Below are 24,216 nucleotides of genomic sequence, written 5' to 3'. Positions count from 1 at the left end.
AGATAAGTTCAGAATGAACCAAGAAGTCCACAATTCAACTCATAGTTATAGATGTCCTCTTTTATTGGATAGTTTCCCCTAACGTGTGTTATTTCTGAAAGGATTACGAGAAACTTGGACTCCGTTCCAAGTCACAATGGAATATATATATATATATATATATATAGGTCTTTGGTTGTTCGGGTTTTCTCCCGTGTAAAATTGGAAGTGTCTTGGCAACGTTTCGACGAAGTCTCATTCGTCATCTTCAGGCTTCAGCTTCGTGCTTCTGGGAGCAATGTGTGATCGCAGCTGTTTCTTCCTTTTAACTGCTAGTGGGGGTTTGAACTGATTGGGTGGGAGCTTGGCTGTGCTCTGATTGGATGGGGGTTTTTCTGTGCTCTGATTGGCTGGGGGTGTGTCCTGTGTTGGTGTGGGCTTGGTTGTGCTCAGTCTAGTCTGTGCTGCAGGGGGATTTGAGCTGGTGAGCTGCATAGCTGTTGTTTGGCTTTGTGGTCGTGCTACATCTTCATAGTGGGTGTCAGTCTGCTGCATGAATGGATTGGAGGGGTTTGAATTGGCTAATGTTGCAGCTGCGGTCTGGCTTCTGGTCCTTGGTCGTGCTTCATGATCAGTGTGGGTTTGGGTCTGCTTTCTGGGTGGATGTGCGGTGGTGACATCCTGTGTGGACCTTGTGAGTGTGGGTCACGGGTGTTTGTATATAGGTCTTTGGTTGTTCGGGTTTTCTCCCGTGTAAAATTGGAAGTGTCTTGGCGACCAGAACTATCGCCAAAACTGAACACTTTAACAACAGAATAATCAGAGAAGCCATTGAGATAGAAAAACGCCCACACAGCATGAACAAACGAGATGACACCTCCCGCCTACCAGCCATTTGGAAACCCGCCCTTATTGACAAACGAGTCCCTAACACGAGGAATGACACCAGATCCACACTCACAAGGTCCACACAGGATGTCACCACCGCACATCCACCCAGAAAGCAGACCCAAACCCACACTGATCATGAAGCACGACCAAGGACCAGAAGCCAGACCGCAGCTGCAACATTAGCCATTTCAAACCCCTCCAATCCATTCATGCAGCAGACTGACACCCACTATGAAGATGTAGCACGACCACAAAGCCAAACAACAGCTATGCAGCTCACCAGCTCAAATCCCCCTGCAGCACAGACTAGACTGAGCACAACCAAGCCCCCACCAACACAGGACACACCCCAGCCAATCAGAGCACAGAAACCCCATCCAATCAGAGCACAGCCAAGCTCCCACCCAATCAGTTCAAACCCCATAGCAGTTAAAGGAAGAAACAGCTGCGATCACACTGCTCCCAGAAGCACGAAGCTGAAGCCTGAAGATGACGAATGAGACTTCGAACGTCGCCAAGACACTTCCAATTTTACACGGAGAAAACCCAACAACCAAAGACATATATATATATATATATATATATATATATATATATATATATATATATATATATATATATATATATATATATATATATATATATATATGTATGTATGTATATATATATGTAGGTCTTTGGTTATTCGGGTTTTCTCCCGCGTAAAACTGGAAGTATCTTGGCGACGTTTCGACGAAGTCTCATTCGTCATCTTCAGCTTCGTGCTTCTGGGAGCAATGTGTGATTGCAGCTGTTTCTTCCTTTTTAACTGCTAGTGCGGGTTTGAACTGATTGGGTGGGAGCTTGGCTGTGCTCTGATTGGATGGGGGTTTTTTGGTGCTCTGATTGGCTGGGGATGTGTCCTGTTTGGGTGGGGGCTTGGTTGTGCTCAGATTAGTCTGAGTTGCAGGGGGATTTGAGCTGGTGAGCTGCACTGCTGCTATTTGGCTTCGTGTTCGTGGTCGTGCTACATCTTTGTAGTGGGTGTCAGTCTGCTGCATGTATGGATTGGAGGGGTTTGAAATGGCTAATGTTGCAGCTGCGGTCTGGCTTCTGGTCCTTGGTCGTGCTTCCTGATCAGTGGATCAGGAAGAAACAGCTGCAATCACACATTGCTCCCAGAAGCACGAAGCTGAAGCCTGAAGATGACGAATGAGACTTCGTCGAAACGTCGCCATGATACTTCCAATTTTACGCGGGAGAAAACCCGAATAACCAAAGACCTACATACAAACACCCGCGAAAACCTCAGAAAACACACACACACATATATATATCACCTCATGGTTCCTGCCTGCCTGCGAGATTTCACCCACAAGCATATGCTTTCCGTTGTAAAAATAATTCAACGTGTGCTCTTGAAAAGGGCAAACCAGTAAGATGGTTGCAGTGGGATGTTAGAGAGATAATTTGTTTTGTGTTCTCATTAAAATACCCGATTTATTCTCATCCCCAAGATTATATATCTGTAGGAAACTTGGATGGGGCCTTATCAACACTTCTTTAAAAGCATTACGTATCTTTAACAAGCCACAAAGATGCCCCGTCTATTTTGATGTTGTTGGGCAAAGGATAAGGGATACTGCAAGTTGTATATTATCTGTGTTGGTGACATCAAGAATTACGTTGTGACATTGGGACTTACACCTAGGGGTGAATCCCATTCAGCTCTTGCAGTGAAATTCTGGCTGTCTGGTAGAGAAGACTTCAGAAGTTTAAGAACAATCAGATCTGTGGGGTCCTTGGTCTTCCCTGAGCTTGGTTGTTTTCTTGCAGACATTTCATGACCCAACTAGGTAACATCATCAGTGCTACAAGGGAGTGGGGTTTGTGGAGAGGAGGAGCAGGAGGAGAAGGAGGACTGTGGGATCCTTAGTGGACTCTGAGCTTGGTTGTTTTCCTGTTTCATGACCCAACTAGGAAACATCATCAGTACTAGAAGGGAGCGGGACTTGCAGAGAGGAGGGCGGGAGGAGGGGGCCTGTGTGGTCCCTGGTGCTCTCTGAGCTTGGTCGTTTTCCAATAGATGTTTCATGATCCAACTAGGTAACAACATCCGTGCTAGAATGATGATGAAGGAGGAGGAGGAGGGTTTGCTCTCTATTTATACACTGATGGTACATGATACATTTATGTGTACATGGTACATGGTACATTTATACATGATATAAGTGATATAATATAAATGATATTTATACATGATATAAGCTGCACTGGTTGCCGGTGGTCTTCCGGGTGCAATTCAAGGTGTTGGTGATCACCTTTAAAGCGCTCCATGGCATGGGACCAGGTTACTTACGGGACCACCTATTGCCACCAATAGCCTCCCATCGACCTGTGCGCTCCCACAGGGAGGGTCTCCTCGGAGTGCCGTCAGCTAAACAATGTCGGCTGGCGGCCCCCAGGGGAAGAGCCTTCTCTGTGGGGGCACCTACCCTATGGAACGAACTGCCTCTGGGGCTACGCCTTCTTCCCGACCTTCGGGCCTTTAAGCGCGAGCTCAAGACTTTTTTGTTTCACCGAGCAGGGTTGGCCTAAGGGTAATTTTTAATGGGTGGTTTTATTACTTGTTATTTTAATATTCGGCCTTATGGATTCAGATTTTTAAATTTCAAATATTGCGTTTTAATTTTTGTATATGTCTTTTTAACTTGGCTGTAAACCGCCCTGAGTCTTCGGAGAAAGGCGGTATAGAAATGTAAATAATAAATAAATAAATAAATAAATAATATTCTGTCAGTGTGGATGGGACAGAGCAAGCCACTTGTATAAAAACAGAAACAAACCCCACTCCCTTCAAGCACTGATGATGTTACCTAGTTGGGTCATGAAAAGTCTGCAAGAAAAGCACCAAGCCCAGAGAACACCAAGGAGCCCACAGACCTCCTCCTCCTCCTCCTCTTCCTCTTCCTCCTCCTCCTCCTCCTCCTCCTCCTCACCACAACCCCCACTCTCTTCAGGCACTGATGATGTTACCTAGCTCAGTCATGAAACATCTGTAAGAAAACCACCAAGCTCCGAAACCACCCAGGACCCTGCAGTTCAACCTTGAGCTGCAAATATTCTCCTGCATCAGAACTACCAGATCAGCTGGTCTACCAAGCCCTAATTTTCCAGCATCACAGTATGGGGAACTTCAAATGCAACGAATTACAGAATGAATTGTAATTAATTAATTAACCAAGCAATGATCTGCAGAGGCAAGTGACTGACAACAGCCAACGCGTTGGATCCAGGGGTGAAATGCTCCCAGTTTGGACCGGATCGCCCGATCCGGTAGCGATGTTGGTGGGTGGTTCAGAGAACCGGTAGCAAAAATCCCTGCCCACCCACACCCCATGCCCAGCTGAGCCACGTGATCGTCAGAGCCTTTTTTTTGTTTTTTGTTTTTTTACTTTTAAAAGCATTTTTTTAACAACGTCTTTGGCCGAAGAGGTTGTAAAAAAAAATGCTTTTAAAGGGTTAAAACAAGGCTCTGACAACGCCAGCCGAGGTGCCTGATCGTCCGATGTTCAGTAGATAGCATGGAAGAGAACACCCTGATTAAATGGTTTAGTTCTGGGTGTTCTTTATGCTTGTGGTGCCCCTGCAGACATTTCCTTATCAAGGTAACACTGTCCATGCATGAGAGAATGATGTTCTCCTTCCAAATGATGCTCAGATAATTTTTTTGTTTGTTTGTTTGTTTACATTTATATCCCGCCCTTCTCCGAAGACTCAGGGCGGCTTACAGTGTATAAGGCAATAGTCTCATTCTATTTGTATATTTTTACAAAGTCAACTTATTGCCCCCCCAACAATCTGGGTCCTCAATTTACCTACTTTATAAAGGATGGAAGGCTGAGTCAACCTTGGGCCGGGCTTGAACCTGCAGTAATTGCAGGCTTTGTTTGAGAGAGAGAGAGAGAGAGAGAGAGAGAGAGAGAGAGAAGAGAGAGAGAGAGGGAGGAAGAAAGAAAAAGAAAGAAAGAAAGAAAGAAAGAAAGAAAGAAAGAAAGAAAAAGAAAGAAAGAAAGAAAGAAAGAAAGAAAGAAAGAAAGAAAGAAAGAAAGAGGGAGGAAAATGGAGAGGAAGGAAGGACTACAAACTTTTGCACTAGCCACAGCTTCAGAGGATAATACAGGGCTGGAAGGGACCTGGAGATCATCTAGTCCAACCCTCCTCCAGCAGGACATTGTTAGTGAGTTTCTGTCTTTTGATCCCCCCAGTCACATAGCCACGCCCACCCAGTCACATGACCCACCACCACCATCAAGCCACGCCCACCAAGCCACGCCCACAGAACCGGTAGGAAAGAAATTTAGATTTCACCCACTGATTGGATCCCAAAGGAGCCCGTTTAGGAATTCTGATACTGCATAGTTTGATTAGGGATAGATGATTCTTGACATCATGGAATCATTGAGCCCCCAAAGAAGCTGTTCTGAACGTTGTAAATCCTTGATTTACAGCCATTCATTCAGTGACCATACAAATTGACACCACCACTGAATAAAAGGGGCCCGTGACTGTATTTCATACAACCGTTGTAGCATCCGCCATGGCCAACTCATCCAAATTGAGGCTCTTAGCAACTGACTCACATTTGTGACGGTTGAAGTGTCCCAAGGTCATGTGATCCCCTTTTGCGACCGTCTGACAAGCAAAGTCCACGGGACAAAGCCGGATTCACTTAACGGCCGTGTTGCTAACTAAAACGACTGCCGCAATTCTGGCAAGAAGGTTGTAAAATGGGGCACAATTCACTTAGCAACCTTCTCACTTAGCGGAGGAGATTTGAGGCTCACCTTTGAATCGTAAGAATTAAGGAATGAAGCTTGGACAATTGCTGGAACATCTGAATGGCTTCTTTGGAGCTCGACTGTCCGTGATGGAATATTTTAGAATAGAATAAAGCTGGAAGGGACCTTGGAGGTCTTCTAGTCCAGCCCTCCGCCTCTGCTCAAGCAGGAAAACCTATACCATTTCAGACAAATGGCTGTCCAATCTCTTCTTGAAAACCTCCACTGATGGAACAATATGCAGCTTCTGGTGGCAAGCTGTTCCACTGGTTAATTGTCCTCACTATTAGGAAGTTTCTCCTTAATTCCAGGTTGCTTCTCTCTTTGATTAGTTTCCAGCCGTTGTTTCTTGTCTTGCCTTCTGGTGTTTTGGAGAATAATTTGATCCCCTCTTGGGAATCCTCCAGTTTGAAACCAAATTTTGAAAGGCAAATTGAAAAAGAGAGTGAATTCCTTCAAACGTGTAGCTGGAAATGGTCTCCTTCTTATATCTGCAGTAGTGACTTAACATGTTTACATATTTTATAATGGATGCTTTGGCGTTCTAATTGGCATTCCTTTTCCTTGGTTCTTTGCAAGGCGAACTCTTGTACATATTAAATAAAAATAAGCAGGGCTAGCACTAATAATGTTTGAATACAAATTTCAGGAGCCGAATCTCCTCAAAATACATATTTAAATACGACTTGGAAGGAAAATGGGAGCTTTAGCGGAATCAAAAAGGAGCTTTAGGAGCGTTCTTAGAATTGCAAATCGATGTCAAATTTACGGGTAAAAAGTATTCATTTTATCTGAATTTGAAACGTACTCGTGGGGAGTCCTTAGATTTGCAAATGAAGGCAGAAATCACGGTTAAAAATGTTCGCTGAATATGAATAATATGAAGGTCCTGGACGGCAAGTGTGCAGATTTGCTCATCCTGCAGTCAGAAAAGAACAAATTGGTTTCTGCTAAAAAAAAGCTACAATTTACTAGGAGCTTATAAGTGGAAAATACAGGCTTTCCCCCCCCCCACTTTCTCTGGAGAGTCCAGTGGCAATCAGGATCTAATCAGGATTTGCTATGTCTCCCACCCCCGGGTTGTCGCTGCAACACGTTAATCTGCGCAGACCTACAAAAAATTGTCTCCAGCTGTTTAATTTGTGCAGAACAAATGAGGAAGGTGGACTGCAGAACAAAGAGGCTACAAAAAGACAGCCGGTTTGGTTTAGGTGCTAGACTAGGAACCAGGAGATTGGGAGTTCTAGTCTTGCCTTCGGCAGGAAAACTGCCTGAGTGACTTTGGGCCAATCACAAGGAGATGGTGAGTTCTAGTTCACCTTGGGTGTGAAAACCATCTAGGAGCCAATCACCAGGAGACTGTGACTTCTAGTCTCTCATTAGACAGGAAAGCTGGCTAATGCCGTGACTAGGAGATGGTGAGTTCTAGTTCATGCCCAGTATGAAAGCTATCTAGGTGACTTTGGGCCAATCACCAGGACTCTGTGAGTTCTAGTCCCACATTAGGCATGAAAGCTGACTAGGTGACGTTGTGCCAATTATCTGGAGACGGTGAATTCTAGTCCTGTATTCAGCTTGACAGCTGGCTGGGTAACTTTGGGCCAATTACCAGGAGAGAGTGAATTCTAGTCCTATATGCAGCATGAAAACTGACTAGGTGACTTTGAACCAGTCCTTCTCTCTTAGCTCAACGCACCTCCGAAGGTGGTTGTTGTGAGTTAAATAGGAGGCAGAAGGAGCCTTAGGTGCATTTACTAGAATAGAATAGAATAGAATAGAATAGAATAGAATAGAATAGCATAGCATAGCATAGCATAGAATAGCATAGCATAGCATAGCATAGCATAGCATAGCATAGCATAGAATAGCATAGCATAGCATAGAATAGAATAGAATAGAATAGAATAGAATAGAATAGAATTTTTATTGGCCAAGTGTGATTGGACACACAGGAATTTGTCTTGGTGCATATGCTCTCAGTGTACATAAAAGGAATAGAATAGAATAGAATAGAATAGAATAGAATAGAATAGAATAGAATAGAATAGAATAGAATAGAATAGAATTTTTTATTGGCCAAGTGTGATTGGACACACATGGAATTTGTCTTGGTGCATATGCTCTCAGTGTACATAAAAGAAAAGATACGTTCATCAAGGTACAACATTTACAACACAAATGATGGTCAATATATATATATATATATATATATATACAAAATATATATATACAAAATATATATACTACCTTGAGTTACTGATAAAGAACAAGAAAGGCAGGGATGAACATCCAAGAAAGAAAACATTCATAAATAGATCGTCAACAGTGAGCTGATATAGAGTTGAGAAGGCTGAGCTGTTCTCCTTGGGCTGAGCTATTCTCTTTCATTACAGTTCACGGCTCTTGGGATGAATGGTCACCATGGAGTCTCTGCTCATCAACGTGTGGACGGGGATACAGGGATCGCACCCGGATATGCAAACCCCCGCAGTTTGGAGGAAGCCCCTGCGAAGGTCCTGAGAAGCAAACCAAATTCTGCAATATCGCCCTTTGCCCAGGTAATTTGCTAAAGAGACTTGCCTCCCAACGGTGAGCCGTGGGGAATTGTGATATTTCACCGTTAGAGGATGGCTGTGAATCAGATACTGAAAATGATCCACAATTTTCTTCCTCTCCAGATCCGGTGTCATGTTTTCGAAAAGAGGCTGGGAGGTTTTTTTTTCTTTTGTTTTTTTTTTAATTTGTGGGTTTTTCCTTTTCTGGAGATTGGAGAAAGGATAATAAGGACCTAAGTTTAAATTACAGAATCATCTATTGCAATGTCCTTCCTGTTAAAGACTACTTCAGCTTTAATTGCAATAATACTAGAGCAACTAATAGATTTAAACTTAATGTCAACCGCTTTAATCTAGATTGCAGAAAATATGACTTCTGTAACAGAATCATCAGTCCTTGGAATACTTTACCTGACTCTGTGGTCTCTTCTCATAATCCTAAAAGCTTTAACCAAAAACTTTCTACTATTGACCTCACCCCATTCCTAAGAGGACCATAAGGGGCGTGCAAAAGCGCACAAACGTGCCTACCGTTCCTGTCCTATTGTTTTTCTTTTCTTCTTCCTATATATATATATATGATTATACCTTCTTATATTTACTCATATATGTGTTTATATACTATATAATCTTTTTTGTATGATACCTACATATATTGTTGTGACAAAATAAATAAATAAATAAAATAATGGGGAATAAAGGGGAGTTATACTGCTGAAAAAAATGCAGTCGTAGGATAGCACGTACATTCCAGAGGTGGGTTTCAGCAGGTTCTGACCAGTTCCGGAGAACCGGTAGCGGAAATTTTGAGTAGTTTGGAGAACCGGTAGTAAAAATTCTGACTGGCCCCGCCCCCATCCATTCTCTGCCTCCCAAGTCCCAGCTGATTGGGAGGAAATGGGGATTTTGCAGTATCCTTCCCCTGGATTGGGGAGGGAATGGAGATTTTACAGTATCCTTCCCCTACCACGCCCACCAGGCCACGCCCACCAAGCCACACCCACAGAACCTGTAGTAAAAAGTTTTGAAACCAACGACTGGTACAGTAGTGGTCAAAATTGTGGAAACCTTTTGGGAAAAGTGTATTTTCTAAAACTAGCTAATAACACCATTTTTGCGGGGGAGTATTAGCATAAAATTATATATCAATGGAAAGATAATTCAATCAAGAATGTAATGCAATAACTTTTAGGAAGGATTTGTTATTAAAATAGCAGTTACAATTTAAAGAAGAAAAGGGAAACACGTAGAAAAAACGAGATATACAAAAATGATCCCCATGTCTGAATACTGAATATTCAGTTGAATATTCTGAATACTTCGTTGGGTAACCTTTAGCGTGAATGACGGGCTTACAACGTCTTCCCATGGAGTGAACCAAGTCTTGCTCTAAACCTGTGATATTTTGGCTAATTATTGATCATTTCTTTATCTTTTCTGATTCTATATGATTTATGTCGAAGCATAATAACAAGAATTGCCCACAATGGGCCAAGTACTGTATAATACATTTGCTTTAGATCAGGGGAATCTTGATCATTTCTCCAATACATTCAGTGACTCATGCAATAAAGACAACAGTTGTCTAATTTTGCTGTCGATCTTGATAATTGATTTTAGCTCTGCAGCTATTATCATGTGAAACCAAGATTGAATGATGGCTTCTATGAACTGGGTTTTATTACTGGGTCACTTCTGACTACGAAGTTTCTTTAGTCGGTTGGCTCCATCGATTTTCAATTGGGTGAAGCAGTGGCATTCCAGCAGTGGAATAGGATTATCTTGAAACTCCCAAGAAAAAGGGGTGTTATTAGCCATCAAACCTCCAAAATATACTTTTCCCAAAAGGTTTCTGGAATTTTGGCCACTACTGTACAGGGGGACTTCGACTTGCAAGCATTCGCTTAGCGACCGTTCAAAGTTTGGACGACACTTGGAAAAGTGACTTATGACCAATTGCAGCATCCCAACGATCACATAATCAACCTTCAGACAATTATCTATGGAGATGCTCAGTCCCCAAGGTCACAGAGGCAACTGGACTTTCTTTGAACTCGTTTCGCTTCTCATCCCAGAGGCTGCTTCAGTTTGAGCTGAAGAAGCTTCTGGGATGAAAAGCGAAATGTCTTTAAAGAAAAACCAGAAAGCCCAGTTGCCTCTTGAAAAAAAGCACCTTTGGGCCTTCAGACAAATGACAACTTGGCTCATATTTATGAAGGTTGGAATGTCCTAGGGGAGTCCTGTGATCACCATTTGTGACCTTCCCAGCTGACTTGGGACCAGCAAAGCCAATGGGGGGGGGATCCAGATTTGCTAAACAATCATAAGATTCACGACCACCTTCTGCCACCGATAGCATCCCAACGACCTGTGCGCTCCCACAGAGCGGGCCTGCTCCGGGTGCCATCAGCCAAACAGTGCCGGCTGGTGACCCCCAGGGGGAGAGCCTTCTCTGTGGCAGCACCGACCCTATGGAATGAGTTACCTCCTGGGTTACGCCAACTTCCCGACCTCCGTACCTTCAAGCGGGAACTGAAGACTCTGCTATTCAATCAGGCGGGACTAGCCTAAATATTTATTTTAATTTGATATTTTTGTTTAACTTAGTTTTCATTGAATTTTAAACTGTATCAATTTATTTATAATTTTATAGTTTAGGGTTTTATATCGGTCGTTTGACCGTTTTAGTTTTAAATTGGCCGGTTAAATATTTCATTTTAAATGTATTTTAAATTTATTGTGTTCCTATGTGTTTTAATAAGGCTGTACACCGCCCTGAGTCCTTCGGGAGAAGGGCGGTCTAGAAATCTAATAAATAAATAAATAAATATGTATATGTCTATTGTAACATTGGGCGTTATCTAACAAACTGAAATTCAGTGGTGAAAAAAAAAAAACACAAGGTCCTACATTTAGGCAAGAAAAACCAAATGCATACCTATAGTATAGGTCAGGGGTCTCCAACCTTGTCAGCTTTAAGCCTTGTGGACTTCAACTCCCAGAATTCCTCAGCCGGCTTTGCTCAGCTTTGCTGGCTGAGCGATTCTGGGAGTTGAAGTCCACAAGGCTTAAAGTTGAAAAGGTTGGAGACCCCCGGTATAAGGTGGTCACCTGGCTTGATAGTAGTAACTGTGAGAGGGATATCATGGACAATCACTTAAATATGAGCCAGCAGTGTGCAGCCGCTGCCAAAAAAGCCAATGCAACCCTAGACTGCATTACTAGAGGGATAGAATCAAGATCACATGGTGTTAATACCACTTTAATACAACATCTTTTTTTTAATACTATAGTGACCCAAACTGGATGCAATATTCCACGTGTGGGTCTTACCGAGGCATGATAAATTTTGCACAGGTATAGTATAAGTCAGGGGTCTCCAATCTTGGCAACTTTAAGACTTGTGGACTTCAACTCCCAGAGTACCTCAGCCAGCTTTGCTGGCTGAGGGACTCTGGGAATTGAAGTCCACAAGTCTTAAAGCTGCCAAGGTTGGAGACCCCTGGTATAGGTCAGTGTTGGTGAACATTTTCGGCACCGAGTGCCAAAAATGGGAGCATGCATGTGGTGTGGGGGAGCACCGGGAACTGGATGAGCAGGGGAACCAGTGCGCACGCGCGGGAACGCTGGAAATTAGAAGAGCACTTCGCCGGCATGCTTGCACGTGCCTGGAAGCTGAGCTTCCGGTTTCCAGCATGCAGATGTGAACCGGTCACCTGGTTTTCCAGTTTCTGGCAGGCAGACCCATCCAAAGACTAGCTGGCTGCCAAACATAGACGCGACAAAACCCGGAAGAGTAACAGGCGGTGACTGGTGTGCCTGGAGAGATGGCTGTGTGTGCCACTTCTGGCAAGCATGCCATAGTTTCGCCATCACGGGTATAGGTGGTCCATCCTTCCCTTTCTTCTCCATGTCTTATTTCCTTCCTCCCTCCCTCCTCCCACCCTTCCCTCCTCATTCATCCATCTTCTTGATTCCTTCCTTCCTTCTTATCCTTCTTTTTCTTTCTTTCCTTCCTTCCCTTTCTCCTCTTCTCTATGCCTTATTTCCTCCCACCCTCATTCATCCATCTTCTTAATGCCTTATTTGTTCCTTCCTTCCACCCTCCCTCCTCATTCATCCGTCTTCTCAATGCCTTCCTTCCTTCATTCATTCATTCATTCATTTTCATCTTTTCTTTCTTTCTCTTTCTTTCCTTCCTTCCTTCCTTCCATCCTTCCCTTTCTTCTCCATGTCTTATTTTCTTCCTCCCTCCCTCCCTCCTCCCACCCTTCCCTCCTCATTCATCTATCTTCTTGATTCCTTCCTTCCTTCCTTCCTTCCTTCCTTCCTTCCTTCCTTCCTTCCTTCCTTCCTTCCTATCCTTCCTTCCTTCCTATCCTTCTTTTTCTTTCCTTCCTTCCCTTTCTTCTCTTCTCTATGCCTTATTTCCTCCCTCCCTCATTCATCCATCTTCTTAATGCCTTATTTGATCCTTCCTTCCACCCTCCCTCCTCATTCATCCGTCTTCTCAATGCCTTCCTTCCTTCATTCATTCATTTTCATCTTTTCTTTTCTTTCCTTCCTTCCTTCGTTCCTTCCTTCCTTCCATCCATCCATCCATCCATCCATCCTTCCCTTTCTTCTCCATGTCTTATTTTCTTCCTCCCTCCTCCCTCCTCCCACCCTTCCCTCCTCATTCATCCATCTTCTTGATTCCTTCCTTCCTTCTTATCCTTCTTTTCTTTTCTTCCTTCCTTCCCTTTCTCCTCTTCTCTATGCCTTATTTCCTCCCACCCTCATTCATCCATCTTCTTAATGCCTTATTTGTTCCTTCCTTCCACCCTCCCTCCTCATTCATCCGTCTTCTCAATGCCTTCCTTCCTTCATTCATTCATTCATTCATTTTCATCTTTTCTTTCTTTCTCTTTCTTTCCTTCCTTCCTTCCTTCCATCCATCCTTCCCTTTCTTCTCCATGTCTTATTTTCTTCCTCCCTCCCTCCCTCCTCCCACCCTTCCCTCCTCATTCATCTATCTTCTTGATTCCTTCCTTCCTTCCTTCCTTCCTTCCTTCCTTCCTTCCTTCCTTCCTTCCTATCCTTCCTTCCTTCCTATCCTTCTTTTTCTTTCCTTCCTTCCCTTTCTTCTCTTCTCTATGCCTTATTTCCTCCCTCCCTCATTCATCCATCTTCTTAATGCCTTATTTGATCCTTCCTTCCACCCTCCCTCCTCATTCATCCGTCTTCTCAATGCCTTCCTTCCTTCATTCATTCATTCATTTTCATCTTTTCTTTCTTTTTCCTTCCTTCCTTCGTTCCTTCCTTCCTTCCTTCCATCCATCCATCCATCCATCCATCCTTCCCTTTCTTCTCCATGTCTTATTTTCTTCCTCCCTCCCTCCCTCCTCCCACCCTTCCCTCCTCATTCATCCATCTTCTTGATTCCTTCCTTCCTATCCTTCTTTTTCTTTCCTTCCTTCCCTTTCTCCTCTTCTCTATGCCTTATTTCCTCCCGCCCTCATTCATCCATCTTCTTAATGCTTTATTTGTTCCTTCCTTCCACCCTCCCTCCTCATTCATCCGTCTTCTCAATACCTTTCTTCCTTCTTTTCTTCATTCATGCATTTTCATCTTTTCTTTCTTTTTCTTTCCTTTTTCCCCTTCCTTCCTTTTTTCCTTCCTTTCACCCACCCATCCTTCCCTTTCTTCTCCATGTCTTATTTCCTCCCTCCCTCCCTCCCTCCCTCCTCCCACCCTTCCCTCAACAACAGTAACTCTGATCTTTATATATAGTTTTATCCATATTAATAAACCTATCCCCAAAGTCCATCTTTTGTAATTGTATAGTCATAAATTGCCAATTCACATTGTCAAACACTTTCTGTGCATCTAAGAATAGCAAGGCCATTTGTTTCTCTGAATGTGCTTCATAGTATTCCAATGTATCCAATATAATTCGTATATTATCACTGATTTCAGGTTAAAAAAAAACCCATTTTGATCTGAATGTATGAATTCATTTAACAACCTCTTCAATCTTTCTGCCATGATCGATGCAAATATTTTATAGTCTTCATTTAATAGTGAAATTGGTCTATAATTCTTTATTTGTTGTCAATCTGATTCTTCTTTTGGTCTAAGGGTTATATATGCCTCCGTCGATGAGTTTGGAACCTTGGCTTCTATTAATAAGTCATTAAATACTTGTAAGATTGTATTACTTAATACATTCTAGGCTGCATTAACAGAGGGACAGAATCAAGATCACGTGAAGGGTTAATATCAGTGTTGGGATTCAGCCGGTTCGCACCACTTCGGGAGAACCGGTTGTTAACTTTCTGAGCAGTTTGGCAAACTGGTTGTTGGAAGAAATCATTAGGGCAGACAACTGGTTGTTAAATTACTTGAATCCCACCACTGGTTAATATACCACTTTATAAAGTTTGGTAAGGCCACATTTGGAATATTGCATCCAATTTTGATCATCCTATTATAAAAAAAAAGACTCTAGAAAGAGTGCAGAGAAAAGCAACCAAGATGATTAAGGGGTTAAAACATATAAAGAAAGGTTGCTGGAACTGGGTATGTCTCATTTAATTACCCCCAAACAGTGTCGATTCTCTGATGCAGGAACAATGCGGTGTTTATTTGCAGCTGGACAAGGGAGAGAGAGAGAGAGGCTTTTGGGGAAAAAGAAAAGGAAGGGAAGCTTGCAAAACATTGCTTAATTGCAGCAGGAACTCTGCTTAAATTCTGGCTGGCTGGCGGCGATTTGATTTGGTGCAGTGAGTCGCCGATAATTAAACTGCTGGATCTTCAGAGTTAAAATCTTGGCAAACAACTGGGCACTGCTTTTAGAGTTTTATCACACACACACTCACATACACGGATGTTAATTAAAGAGAGAAATGCCAGCCATTTAACGGAGACGGTTTGTGCTCCGAGAAAGGTCAGAACGCAGCGAGAATTGGGGAAAAAATATATATCTCACCTCCACCCGCCCACCCACCTACCCACCTTATGGATGGTGGGTTTTTTACTAGAGTAAGCTGAGTTGTTGGGGGGGGGTTGCGATGTCCGGAATATTCCCTAAAAAATACTCTTTTAAAAAAACCCAGTTTTTATTTGTTTATAATATAACATACAAAGAAAATGCAAAAGGAAATGGTAGAGAAAATAGGGAAGGGAAAAACGAAGGGAAAGAAAAGGAGGGGAAAAAAAGGCATTGACTTCCAACTCCCTTTGGGGCAGTAGAATAAGATAACATTAAACCTCAACTTTCTACTTTTACGTAATAGTATAAAGTAGCCATTTCTATAGAAGCAAACCAGTCTAATCGGTAACATCCAAAATCAAAATTTCATTTTTTCTCCCCCTCAAGCACAAAGTCCAGAAGTGGTTTCTAAGTAGAAATAAAAGTATTTATTTATTTATTATTTTTATTTATTATTTATTTAAATTTTTATACCGCCCTTCTCCCGAAGGACTCAGGGCGGTTCACAGCCTGATAAAAAATACAAAATAATACAATATAAATACGATTAAAATATAATTAAAAAACTTATTAAATTGGCCATGATTAACATTTAGAATAAAACCCATTAAAAACCCATAAATTTAAAAACTAACCCAGTCCAGCGCAGATGAATAGATGAGTTTTAAGCTCGCGACGAAAGGTTCGGAGGTCCGGAAGTTGACGAAGTCCTGGGGGGAGTTCGTTCCAGAGGGCGGGAGCCCCCACAGAGAAGGCCCTTCCCCTGGGCGTCGCCAGACGACACTGTCGCGCCGACGGCACCCTGAGGAGTCCCTCTCTGTGAGAGCGCACGGGTCGGTGAGAGGTATTCGGTAGCAGCAGGCGGTCCCGTAGATATATTTTCCCATCCCAAGCACAAAGTCTAGAAGTGGTTTCCGAGCAGAAATAAAAATATTTATATTTCCTCATCCCAAGCACAAAGTCTAGAAGCGATTTCCAAGCAGAAATAAAAGTATTAATATTTTCCCATCCCAAGCACAAAGTCCAGAAGTGGTTTCCAAGCAGAAATAAAAGTATTTATATTTTCCCATCCCAAGCACAAAGTCTAGAAGCGGTTTCCAAGCAGAAATAAAAGTATTTATATTTTCCCATCCCAAGCACAAAGTCTAGAAGCAGTTTCCGAGCAGAAATAAAAGTATTTATATTTTCCCATCCCAAGCACAAAGTCCAGAAGTGGTTTCCAAGCAGAAATAAAAGTATTTATATTTTCCCATCCCAAGCACAAAGTCCAGAAGTGGTTTCCAAGCAGAAATAAAAGTATTTATATTTTTTCTTCAATCAAAACAGTCAATTTGGACACTTCAGTTTCAATGCATTTGGTCCTCGATTTACCATGGTTTGTTTAGTTACAACGTTCGAAGCTACAATGGCCCTGAAAAAAAGTAACGCATGGCCATTTTTCACATCTACATTCATTGCAAAGATCCCCATGGTCAAGCGATCAAAATTCAGACGCTTGGCAAACTGACTCATATTTATGGCGGTAGCAGTCATAAATTTCGACCTTCTGATAAGCAAAGTCGACAGAGAAGCCAGATTCATATAAAGGGTCTGTGTGGCTCAGACTGTTAAGACAGTCTGTTATTAACAGCAGCTGCTTGCAATTATTGCAGGTTCAAGTCCCACCAGGCCCAAGGTTGACTCAGCCTTCCATCCTTTATAAGGTAGGTAAAATGAGGATCCAGATTGTTGGGGGCAATAAGTTGACTTTGTATATAAATATACAAATGGATGAAGACTATTGCTTGACATAGTGTAAGCCGCCCTGAGTCTTCGGAGAAGGGCGGGATATAAATGCAAATAAAAAAAAAAAACTACCATGTGGCTAATTTAACAACCGCAGTGATTCACTTAACAACTACTCCAAGAAAAGTCTTAAAATGGGGCAAAAGGCCCAGAAATTATGACCACCTCAATTGTGGTCATAAGTCGAGGACTACCTCTAAAAGAAAATGCTAGTCATGCCCTCTGGCATGTAAATTAAATCCTAATTTTAAACTTTTGCACCGAGTTGGACCATGCCATAAATATACAAGTAGTCCTTGACTTATGACCACATCTGAGCTCAATATTGCCACTGGTAAGCAAGGCAGTTCTTGTGAGCATTGCTCCATTTTGCGACCTTCGTTCAATGAGCCATGTAAGCTGTTCAGCGAATGTGGCTTCTCCCATTGAGTCTGCATGTCAGAAGCTGGTGGCGAAGGTTACATCCGTTTTACGACCTTTCTTGCAGCCATTCTTAAGTGAATCGCTGCAGTCGCTAAATTAGTAACCCGGTTGTTAAGGGAATCTGGCTTCCTCATTGACTTGGCTTGTCAGAAGGTCGCAAAAGGGGATCAGGTGACCCCAGAACACCGCAACAGGCGTAAGTACATGCCAGTTGCCAAGCATCCAAATTTTGAGCACGGGAAAGCTGCAACGGTCGTAAGTGTGAAAACCGATCATGTGCCACTTTTCTCAGGACCATTGCAACTTTGAACAGTCACTAAACAAATGGTTGTAAGTCAAGGATTATCTATATTATGTAATGAGAATATGACCAAAACCAAAGATAATACAAAGAACTGGTCATCTTCCCCACTATCCCAAAACCAACGTTTCTTCTGAGAACAACAACTGGTGGCAAAAATCGAATTATATTAGCGGAAGTCTAAAAGGATCTCTCATAATTCAGTTGAGGGGAGCATGTATGCGTGTAGTGTCAGTGTCCTTCTGTCGATAAGGGTTTGGTGTGGTCAGTAGGTCTTGTGACATCAGGTGAGGGTGCTGTGGTGGGTCTAGTGATGGGTCAGGTGTGAGTGGCATCAAGTGAGGTTCTTGTGATGGGTCAGGTAAGGGTCACTTCAGGTGAGGGTCTAGTGATGGGTCAGGTGAGGGACACATCAGACGGGGGTCTTGTGATGTGGAGGTCACAACAGGTGAGGGACACATCAGATGAGGGTGCTATGGTTGGTCTAGTGATGGGTCAGATGTGAGTTGCATCAAGTGAGGTTCTTGTGATGGGTCAGGTAAGAGTCACTTCAGGTGAGGGTCTTGTGATGGGTCTAGTGATGGGTCAGGTGAGGGACACATCAGGCGGGGGTCTTGTGATGAGGAGGTCACAACAGATGAGGGACACATCAGGTGAGGTTCTTGTGATGGGTCAGGTGAGGGACACATCAGGTGGGAGTCTTGTGATGGGGAGGTCACAACAGGTGAGGGTCATGTCAAGTGAGGGTCTTGTGATGGGTCTAGTGATGGGTCAGGTGTGAGTTGCATCAAGTGAGGTTCTTGTGATAGGTCAGGTAAGAGTCACTTCAGGTGAGGGTCTTGTGATGGGGAGGTCACAACAGGTGAGGGACACATCAGGTGAGGGTCTTGTGATGGGGAGGTTACAACAGGTGAGGGACACATCAGGCGGGGGTCTTGTGATGGGGAGGTCACAACAGGTGAGGGACACATCAGGTGAGGGTCTTGTGATGGGGAGGTTACAACAGATGAGGGACACATCAGGTGAGGGTCTTGTGATAGGTCAGGTGAGGGACACATCAGGCGGGGGTCTTGTGATGTGGAGGTCACAACAGGTGAGGGACACATCAGATGAGGGTGCTATGGTTGGTCTAGTGATGGGTCAGATGTGAGTTGCATCAAGTGAGGTTCTTGTGATGGGTCAGGTAAGAGTCACTTCAGGTGAGGGTCTTGTGATGGGTCTAGTGATGGGTCAGGTGAGGGACACATCAGGCGGGGGTCTTGTGATGAGGAGGTCACAACAGATGAGGGACACATCAGGTGAGGTTCTTGTGATGGGTCAGGTGAGGGACACATCAGGTGGGAGTCTTGTGATGGGGAGGTCACAACAGGTGAGGGTCATGTCAAGTGAGGGTCTTGTGATGGGTCTAGTGATGGGTCAGGTGTGAGTTGCATCAAGTGAGGTTCTTGTGATAGGTCAGGTAAGAGTCACTTCAGGTGAGGGTCTTGTGATGGGGAGGTCACAACAGGTGAGGGACACATCAGGTGAGGGTCTTGTGATGGGGAGGTTACAACAGGTGAGGGACACATCAGGCGGGGGTCTTGTGATGGGGAGGTCACAACAGGTGAGGGACACATCAGGTGAGGGTCGTGATGGGGAGGTTACAACAGATGAGGGACACATCAGGTGAGGGTCTTGTGATAGGTCAGGTGAGGGACACATCAGGCGGGGGTCTTGTGATGGGGAGGTCACAACAAGTGATGGACACATCAGATGAGGGTCTTGTGATAGGTCAGGTGAGGGACACATCAGGCGGGGGTCTTGTGATGGGGAGGTCACAACAGGTGATGGACACATCAGGTGAGGGTCTTGTGATGGGTCTAGTGATGGGTCAGGGGTGAGTTGCATCAAATGAGGTTCTTGTCATGGGTCAGGTAAGAGTCACTTCAGGCGGGGGTCTTGTGATGGGGAGGTCACATGAGGTGAGGGTCATGTCAAGTGAGGTTCTTGTGATGGGACGTGTGATGGTCAGGTGAGTTGCATCAAATGAGGGTCTAGTGGTGGGCCTAGTGATGGGTCAGGTGTGGGTGTGTCAAGTGAGGGTCTTGTGATAGGTCAGGTGAGGGACACATCAGGTGAGGTTCTTGTGATGGGTCAGGTGAGTTGCATCAAATGAGGGTCTTGTGATGGGTAAGGTGAGGGTCTTGTGATAGGTCAGGTGAGGGACACATCAGGTGAGGGTCTTGTATGGGTCTTGTGACATCAGGTGAGGTTCTTGTCATGGGTCAGGTGTGGGTCGGATCAAGTGAGGGTCTGGTGTTGGGTTAGGTGTGAATAACATCTGGTTAAGTTCTTATGATGGGGAGATTGTCAGGTGAGAGTCTTGTGATGGGTAAGGTGATGGGTAAGGTGAGGGTCACATCATGTGAGGGTCAAGTGATGGATCAGGTGATGGGTCAGATGATGGGTCGGATCAAGTGAGGGTCTTGTATGGGTCTTGTGTTAGGTTAGGTGTGGATAACATCTGGTTAAGTTCTTATGATGGGGAGATTGTCAGGTGAGAGTCTTGTGATGGGTAAGGTGATGGGTAAGGTGAGGGTCACATCATGTGAGGGTCAAGTGATGGATCAGGTGATGGGTCAGATGATGGGTTGCATCAAGTGAGGGTCTTCTCATAGGTCTTCTGATGGGTCTTGTGATGGGAACAAACTTTGCTTACCTAGAGTTGGGTGATCCAATGTTGTCTAGATTGGCCCAAGTTGCTTTGTGAACCTTGAGGACATCTAAAGGTCTACAATCAATCCTCCAATTCACAGATCCTTCCAACTTCATCTATTTGTCGGGCTTTAATCTTTGGCCTCCCTTTTTTAGCGATACAAGTGCTGAGATAATTAGATCAAGTCCGTTATGTCAAGCCACATGGCAAGATATATGGCTCCAATAAAAATTACTCGTATTTCATTCCTAAAATTGCACATTGCAGAAGGAGGTGTCGCCAGTTAGACGATAAATTGTGGTTGGCATTTCATGCTGGGTATGTGTGTGCCTTTGTGTTTGTGGTGTGTTTTGAGCTAGTGACATTTTGTGCAAAGAGGGGTGAACTCAGAATTTTGCAGAAACTTGAAAGCTTGCAAGAGCTCAAATGAGGATGTGCCTAAATCCTTATTTATTTATTTTTTTGAAATAATTTGTATTTGCTTTACCATCCCAAGTTCCTATTATATTCAGCCTGGCAAACCGAGTCATCAATAAGTTATTTACAGATTATAGAAGGGAGCAGGGCTAGACTGTCAAAAGAAAAAAATGTCTTATCAAAACCGAGGCAGCTGATATTAAAAAGCAGAAACAGCCCTCAAGGATTCCTTAAATATGTTTCCTTCTCTTGTTTCAGTAGGAAAACTGCTCAAGGAATTCACTCGAAGGTTATTTGCTGTCTCCTTGAATTGGAAAATCAGAACAGAATAGAGCTGGAAGGGACTTTGGAGATCCTCTAGTCCAACCCCTTGCTCAAGCAGGAGACCCTACACTATTTCAGACAAGTGGCTGTCCAGTCTCTTCTTAAAAACCTCCAATGATGGAGCATCCACGAGTTCTGGTGGCAAGCTGTTCCACTGGTTAATTGTCCTCACTGTTAGGAAGTTTCTCCTTAATTCCAGGTTGCTTCTCTCCTTGATTAGCTTCCATCCATTGTTTCTTGTCTTCCCTTCTGGTGCTTTGGAAAATAAGTTGACCCCCCCTCTTCTTTGCGGCAGCCCCTCAAATATTGGAAGATGCTATCATGTCACTCCTAATTCTTCTTTTCTCCAGACTGGTCAAACCCAAATCCTGCAACCGTTCTTCATGTTTTTGTCTCCAGGCCATTAGTCATCTTAGTTGCTCTTCTTTGCATTTTTTCTAAACTCTCAACATCTTTTTTTTGTAATGTGGTGACCAAAAATGGATGCGGTGTTCCAGGTGTGGCCTTACTAAGGCTGTATAAAGTGATGCTAATACTTCACGTGATTTTGATTCTATGCCTCTGTTTATACAACCAAGGAATGTATTCGCTTTTTTGGCTGCTGCTGCGGATGTCTGACTCTTTAAGTCAGCAGTTCTCAACCTGTGGGTCGGGACCCCGTTGGGGGTCGAATGACGATTTGCCAGGGGTCGCCTAAGACCATCGGAAATATGGGAAGTATACTTGCGAGTCGAAGGATCGCGCGCCAATGGTTGACTCCACAAGCCAGCTGCAGGCTCTTCAAATCGCTAGCCGAATTCGGCTTCAGGCGCGATGAATTAAAAAAGAGAGAAATCTTTGCTCTGATGTCTCCCTCTCAAGCCAGCTGCAATCACTCCCAATCGCTAGCCTAATCTGGCTTCAGGCGCCATAAACTTAATAGGGGAGGAGTCTCCGCTTTAATGCCTCCGTCCTCAAGGCAATCGCAAGCAGTTCAGATCGCTAGCCAATACGGCTTCAGGCGCGATAAATTCAAAACGAAAATAATTTTACGGTTGGGGTCGCCGCATCGTGGGGAATTGTATTAAAGGGGTCGCAGCACTATAAAGGTTGAGAACCACTGCTTTAAGTGATTGTCCACTAAAACTCCAAGGTCCCTCACAGGGTTTCTGGTTTTGAACCGGGTTTCTCCTCATCTGTACTTGTATCTTTGGTTTTTCCTGCCTAAATGTAAAAATTTGCTTTTCTCCACATTAAATTGCATCTTGCTGGATAGGGCCCACTGTTGAAGTCATTACTAGAGCCATCACTGGAGGGTCCATGCAAAATTCTTTTCTTAAATTCCTCTGTAACTTCTACTGTTCCCAGATGGGATTGATAATCCCAGTTTTCCCAGTCTGGAAGGAAATGGTCTGGAGAAGTGGCCTTTCTCCTTCAGGATTGTTCGCTCTTGTTTCTCTTACTCTTCTTCCCGAAATTATAGCCCACAGGAAGATTTGAAAGGCAGCTAACTAAATCTAATTTTTAAAACAAACTCCTACGTAGTTCATGACTCTTGATGGGCTAATATTTTTACTCCACGTCTTGCAAGAGGGCAAGATTTCCTTTCTCTTTTGTGCAAATGTGAATTTACATATCTCAAGGTCTACATTTAACTGGAAAGTTACTACAGTGCAAATAAAGGTTCCAAATTATAGAATGATAAAGAGGGAGGGAGGGAGGGAGGAGGAGGAGGAGGAGGAGGAGGAAGGAAGGAAGGAAGGAAGGAAGGAAGGAAGGAAGGAAGGAAGGAAGTCTCTGAGTTTGGTAGTTTTCTTGCAGACATCTCATCATCCAACTAGGTAACATCATCAGTGCTAGGAGGAGATAGGATTTGTGGAGGGGAGGAAAAGGAGGAGGAGGAGGCGAGGAGGTGGAGGGGAGGAGAAAGAAAAGGAAGAGGGAAGAGGAATAGGAGAACTGTGGATCATTGGTGCTCTCTGAGCTTGGTGTTTTACTTGCAGCTGTTGCATTACCCAACTAGGTAGTACTTTCAGTGCTGAAGGGAGTGGTGCTTGTGCCTTCTAGGGCTGGTAATGTTCCCTAGTTGGGTAATGCAATGTCTTCAAAAAACCACCAAGCTCAGGGAGCACCAAGGACCACACAGTCCTCCTCCTCCTCCTCCTCCTCCTCCTCCTCCTCCTCCTCCTCCTCCTCTCCACAAAGCGCACTCCCTTCTAGCATTGATGATGTTCCCTAATTGGGTAATGAAATGTCAGCAAGAAAACAACCAAGCTCAGAGAGCACCAAGGACTCCAACCCTCAATTACGAATCTTCTCTTCCATTGGTACAATCCGTGCAGAAACAGAATGCCGGTATGTGGACACCACCTGTGCAAAAGCGGTTTTCACATTCTGCCTCCTGTCTTTTCTTCCTTTGGGCCACTCAGTGGACGGCAACTGGAATGCCTGGTCCAGCTGGAGCTCCTGTTCCACCTCCTGTTCCAATGGCACCCAGCAGCGGACGCGGGAGTGCAATGGACCTTCGTATGGAGGGGCGGAATGCCAGGGGCCCTGGGTCGAGTCCCGAGACTGCTTCCTTCGACAGTGTCCAGGTGGGTTGCATGGGGAACCCCTCCCATATTGAGAGGTCTGAAGACCAGGGGAGGAATGGAAGATTTATGTGGTATCATGGGTGGGCAAAACATTTGATAGAGTGATAGAGAGAGAGAAAGAGAGAGAGATGATGATGATGGATAGATAGATGAGAAAGAGAGAGAGAGATACAGAGAGATTAGATAGATAGATAGATAGATAGATAGATAGATAGATAGATAGATAGAGATATATATGATAGATAGATAGATAGATAGATAGATAGATAGATAGATAGATAGATAGATAGATAGGAGAGAGAGAGAGAGATGATGATGATGAATAGATAGATGAGAAAGAGAGAGAGAGATACAGAGAGATTAGATAGATAGATAGATAGATAGATAGATAGATAGATAGATAGATAGATAGATAGATAGAAAGATAGAGATAGAGATAGAGATAGAGATATATATGATGGAAGATAGATAGATAGAGAG

At 43.8% G+C, this 24,216-nt stretch overlaps 1 protein-coding gene across 1 annotated transcript in view; it reads left to right on the top strand.

The window, feature by feature from the left end:
- ADGRB1 (adhesion G protein-coupled receptor B1) overlaps positions 1-24,216 on the top strand; it is a 341,354-nt gene that overhangs the window by 89,591 nt on the left and 227,547 nt on the right. The window contains exons 5-7 of the mRNA XM_058174889.1: positions 8,084-8,248; positions 9,438-9,446; positions 23,572-23,736. Coding sequence (XP_058030872.1) covers positions 8,084-8,248; positions 9,438-9,446; positions 23,572-23,736 — 339 coding nt within the window. The remainder of the gene's footprint in view (positions 1-8,083; positions 8,249-9,437; positions 9,447-23,571; positions 23,737-24,216) is intronic.

Source organism: Ahaetulla prasina, chromosome 3 (genome assembly GCF_028640845.1).
Source record: "Ahaetulla prasina isolate Xishuangbanna chromosome 3, ASM2864084v1, whole genome shotgun sequence".
NCBI lineage: Eukaryota > Metazoa > Chordata > Lepidosauria > Squamata > Colubridae > Ahaetulla > Ahaetulla prasina.
The sequence above is the reverse complement of the archived record's forward strand: the minus strand, read 5'-3'. Positions and strand labels throughout refer to the sequence as shown.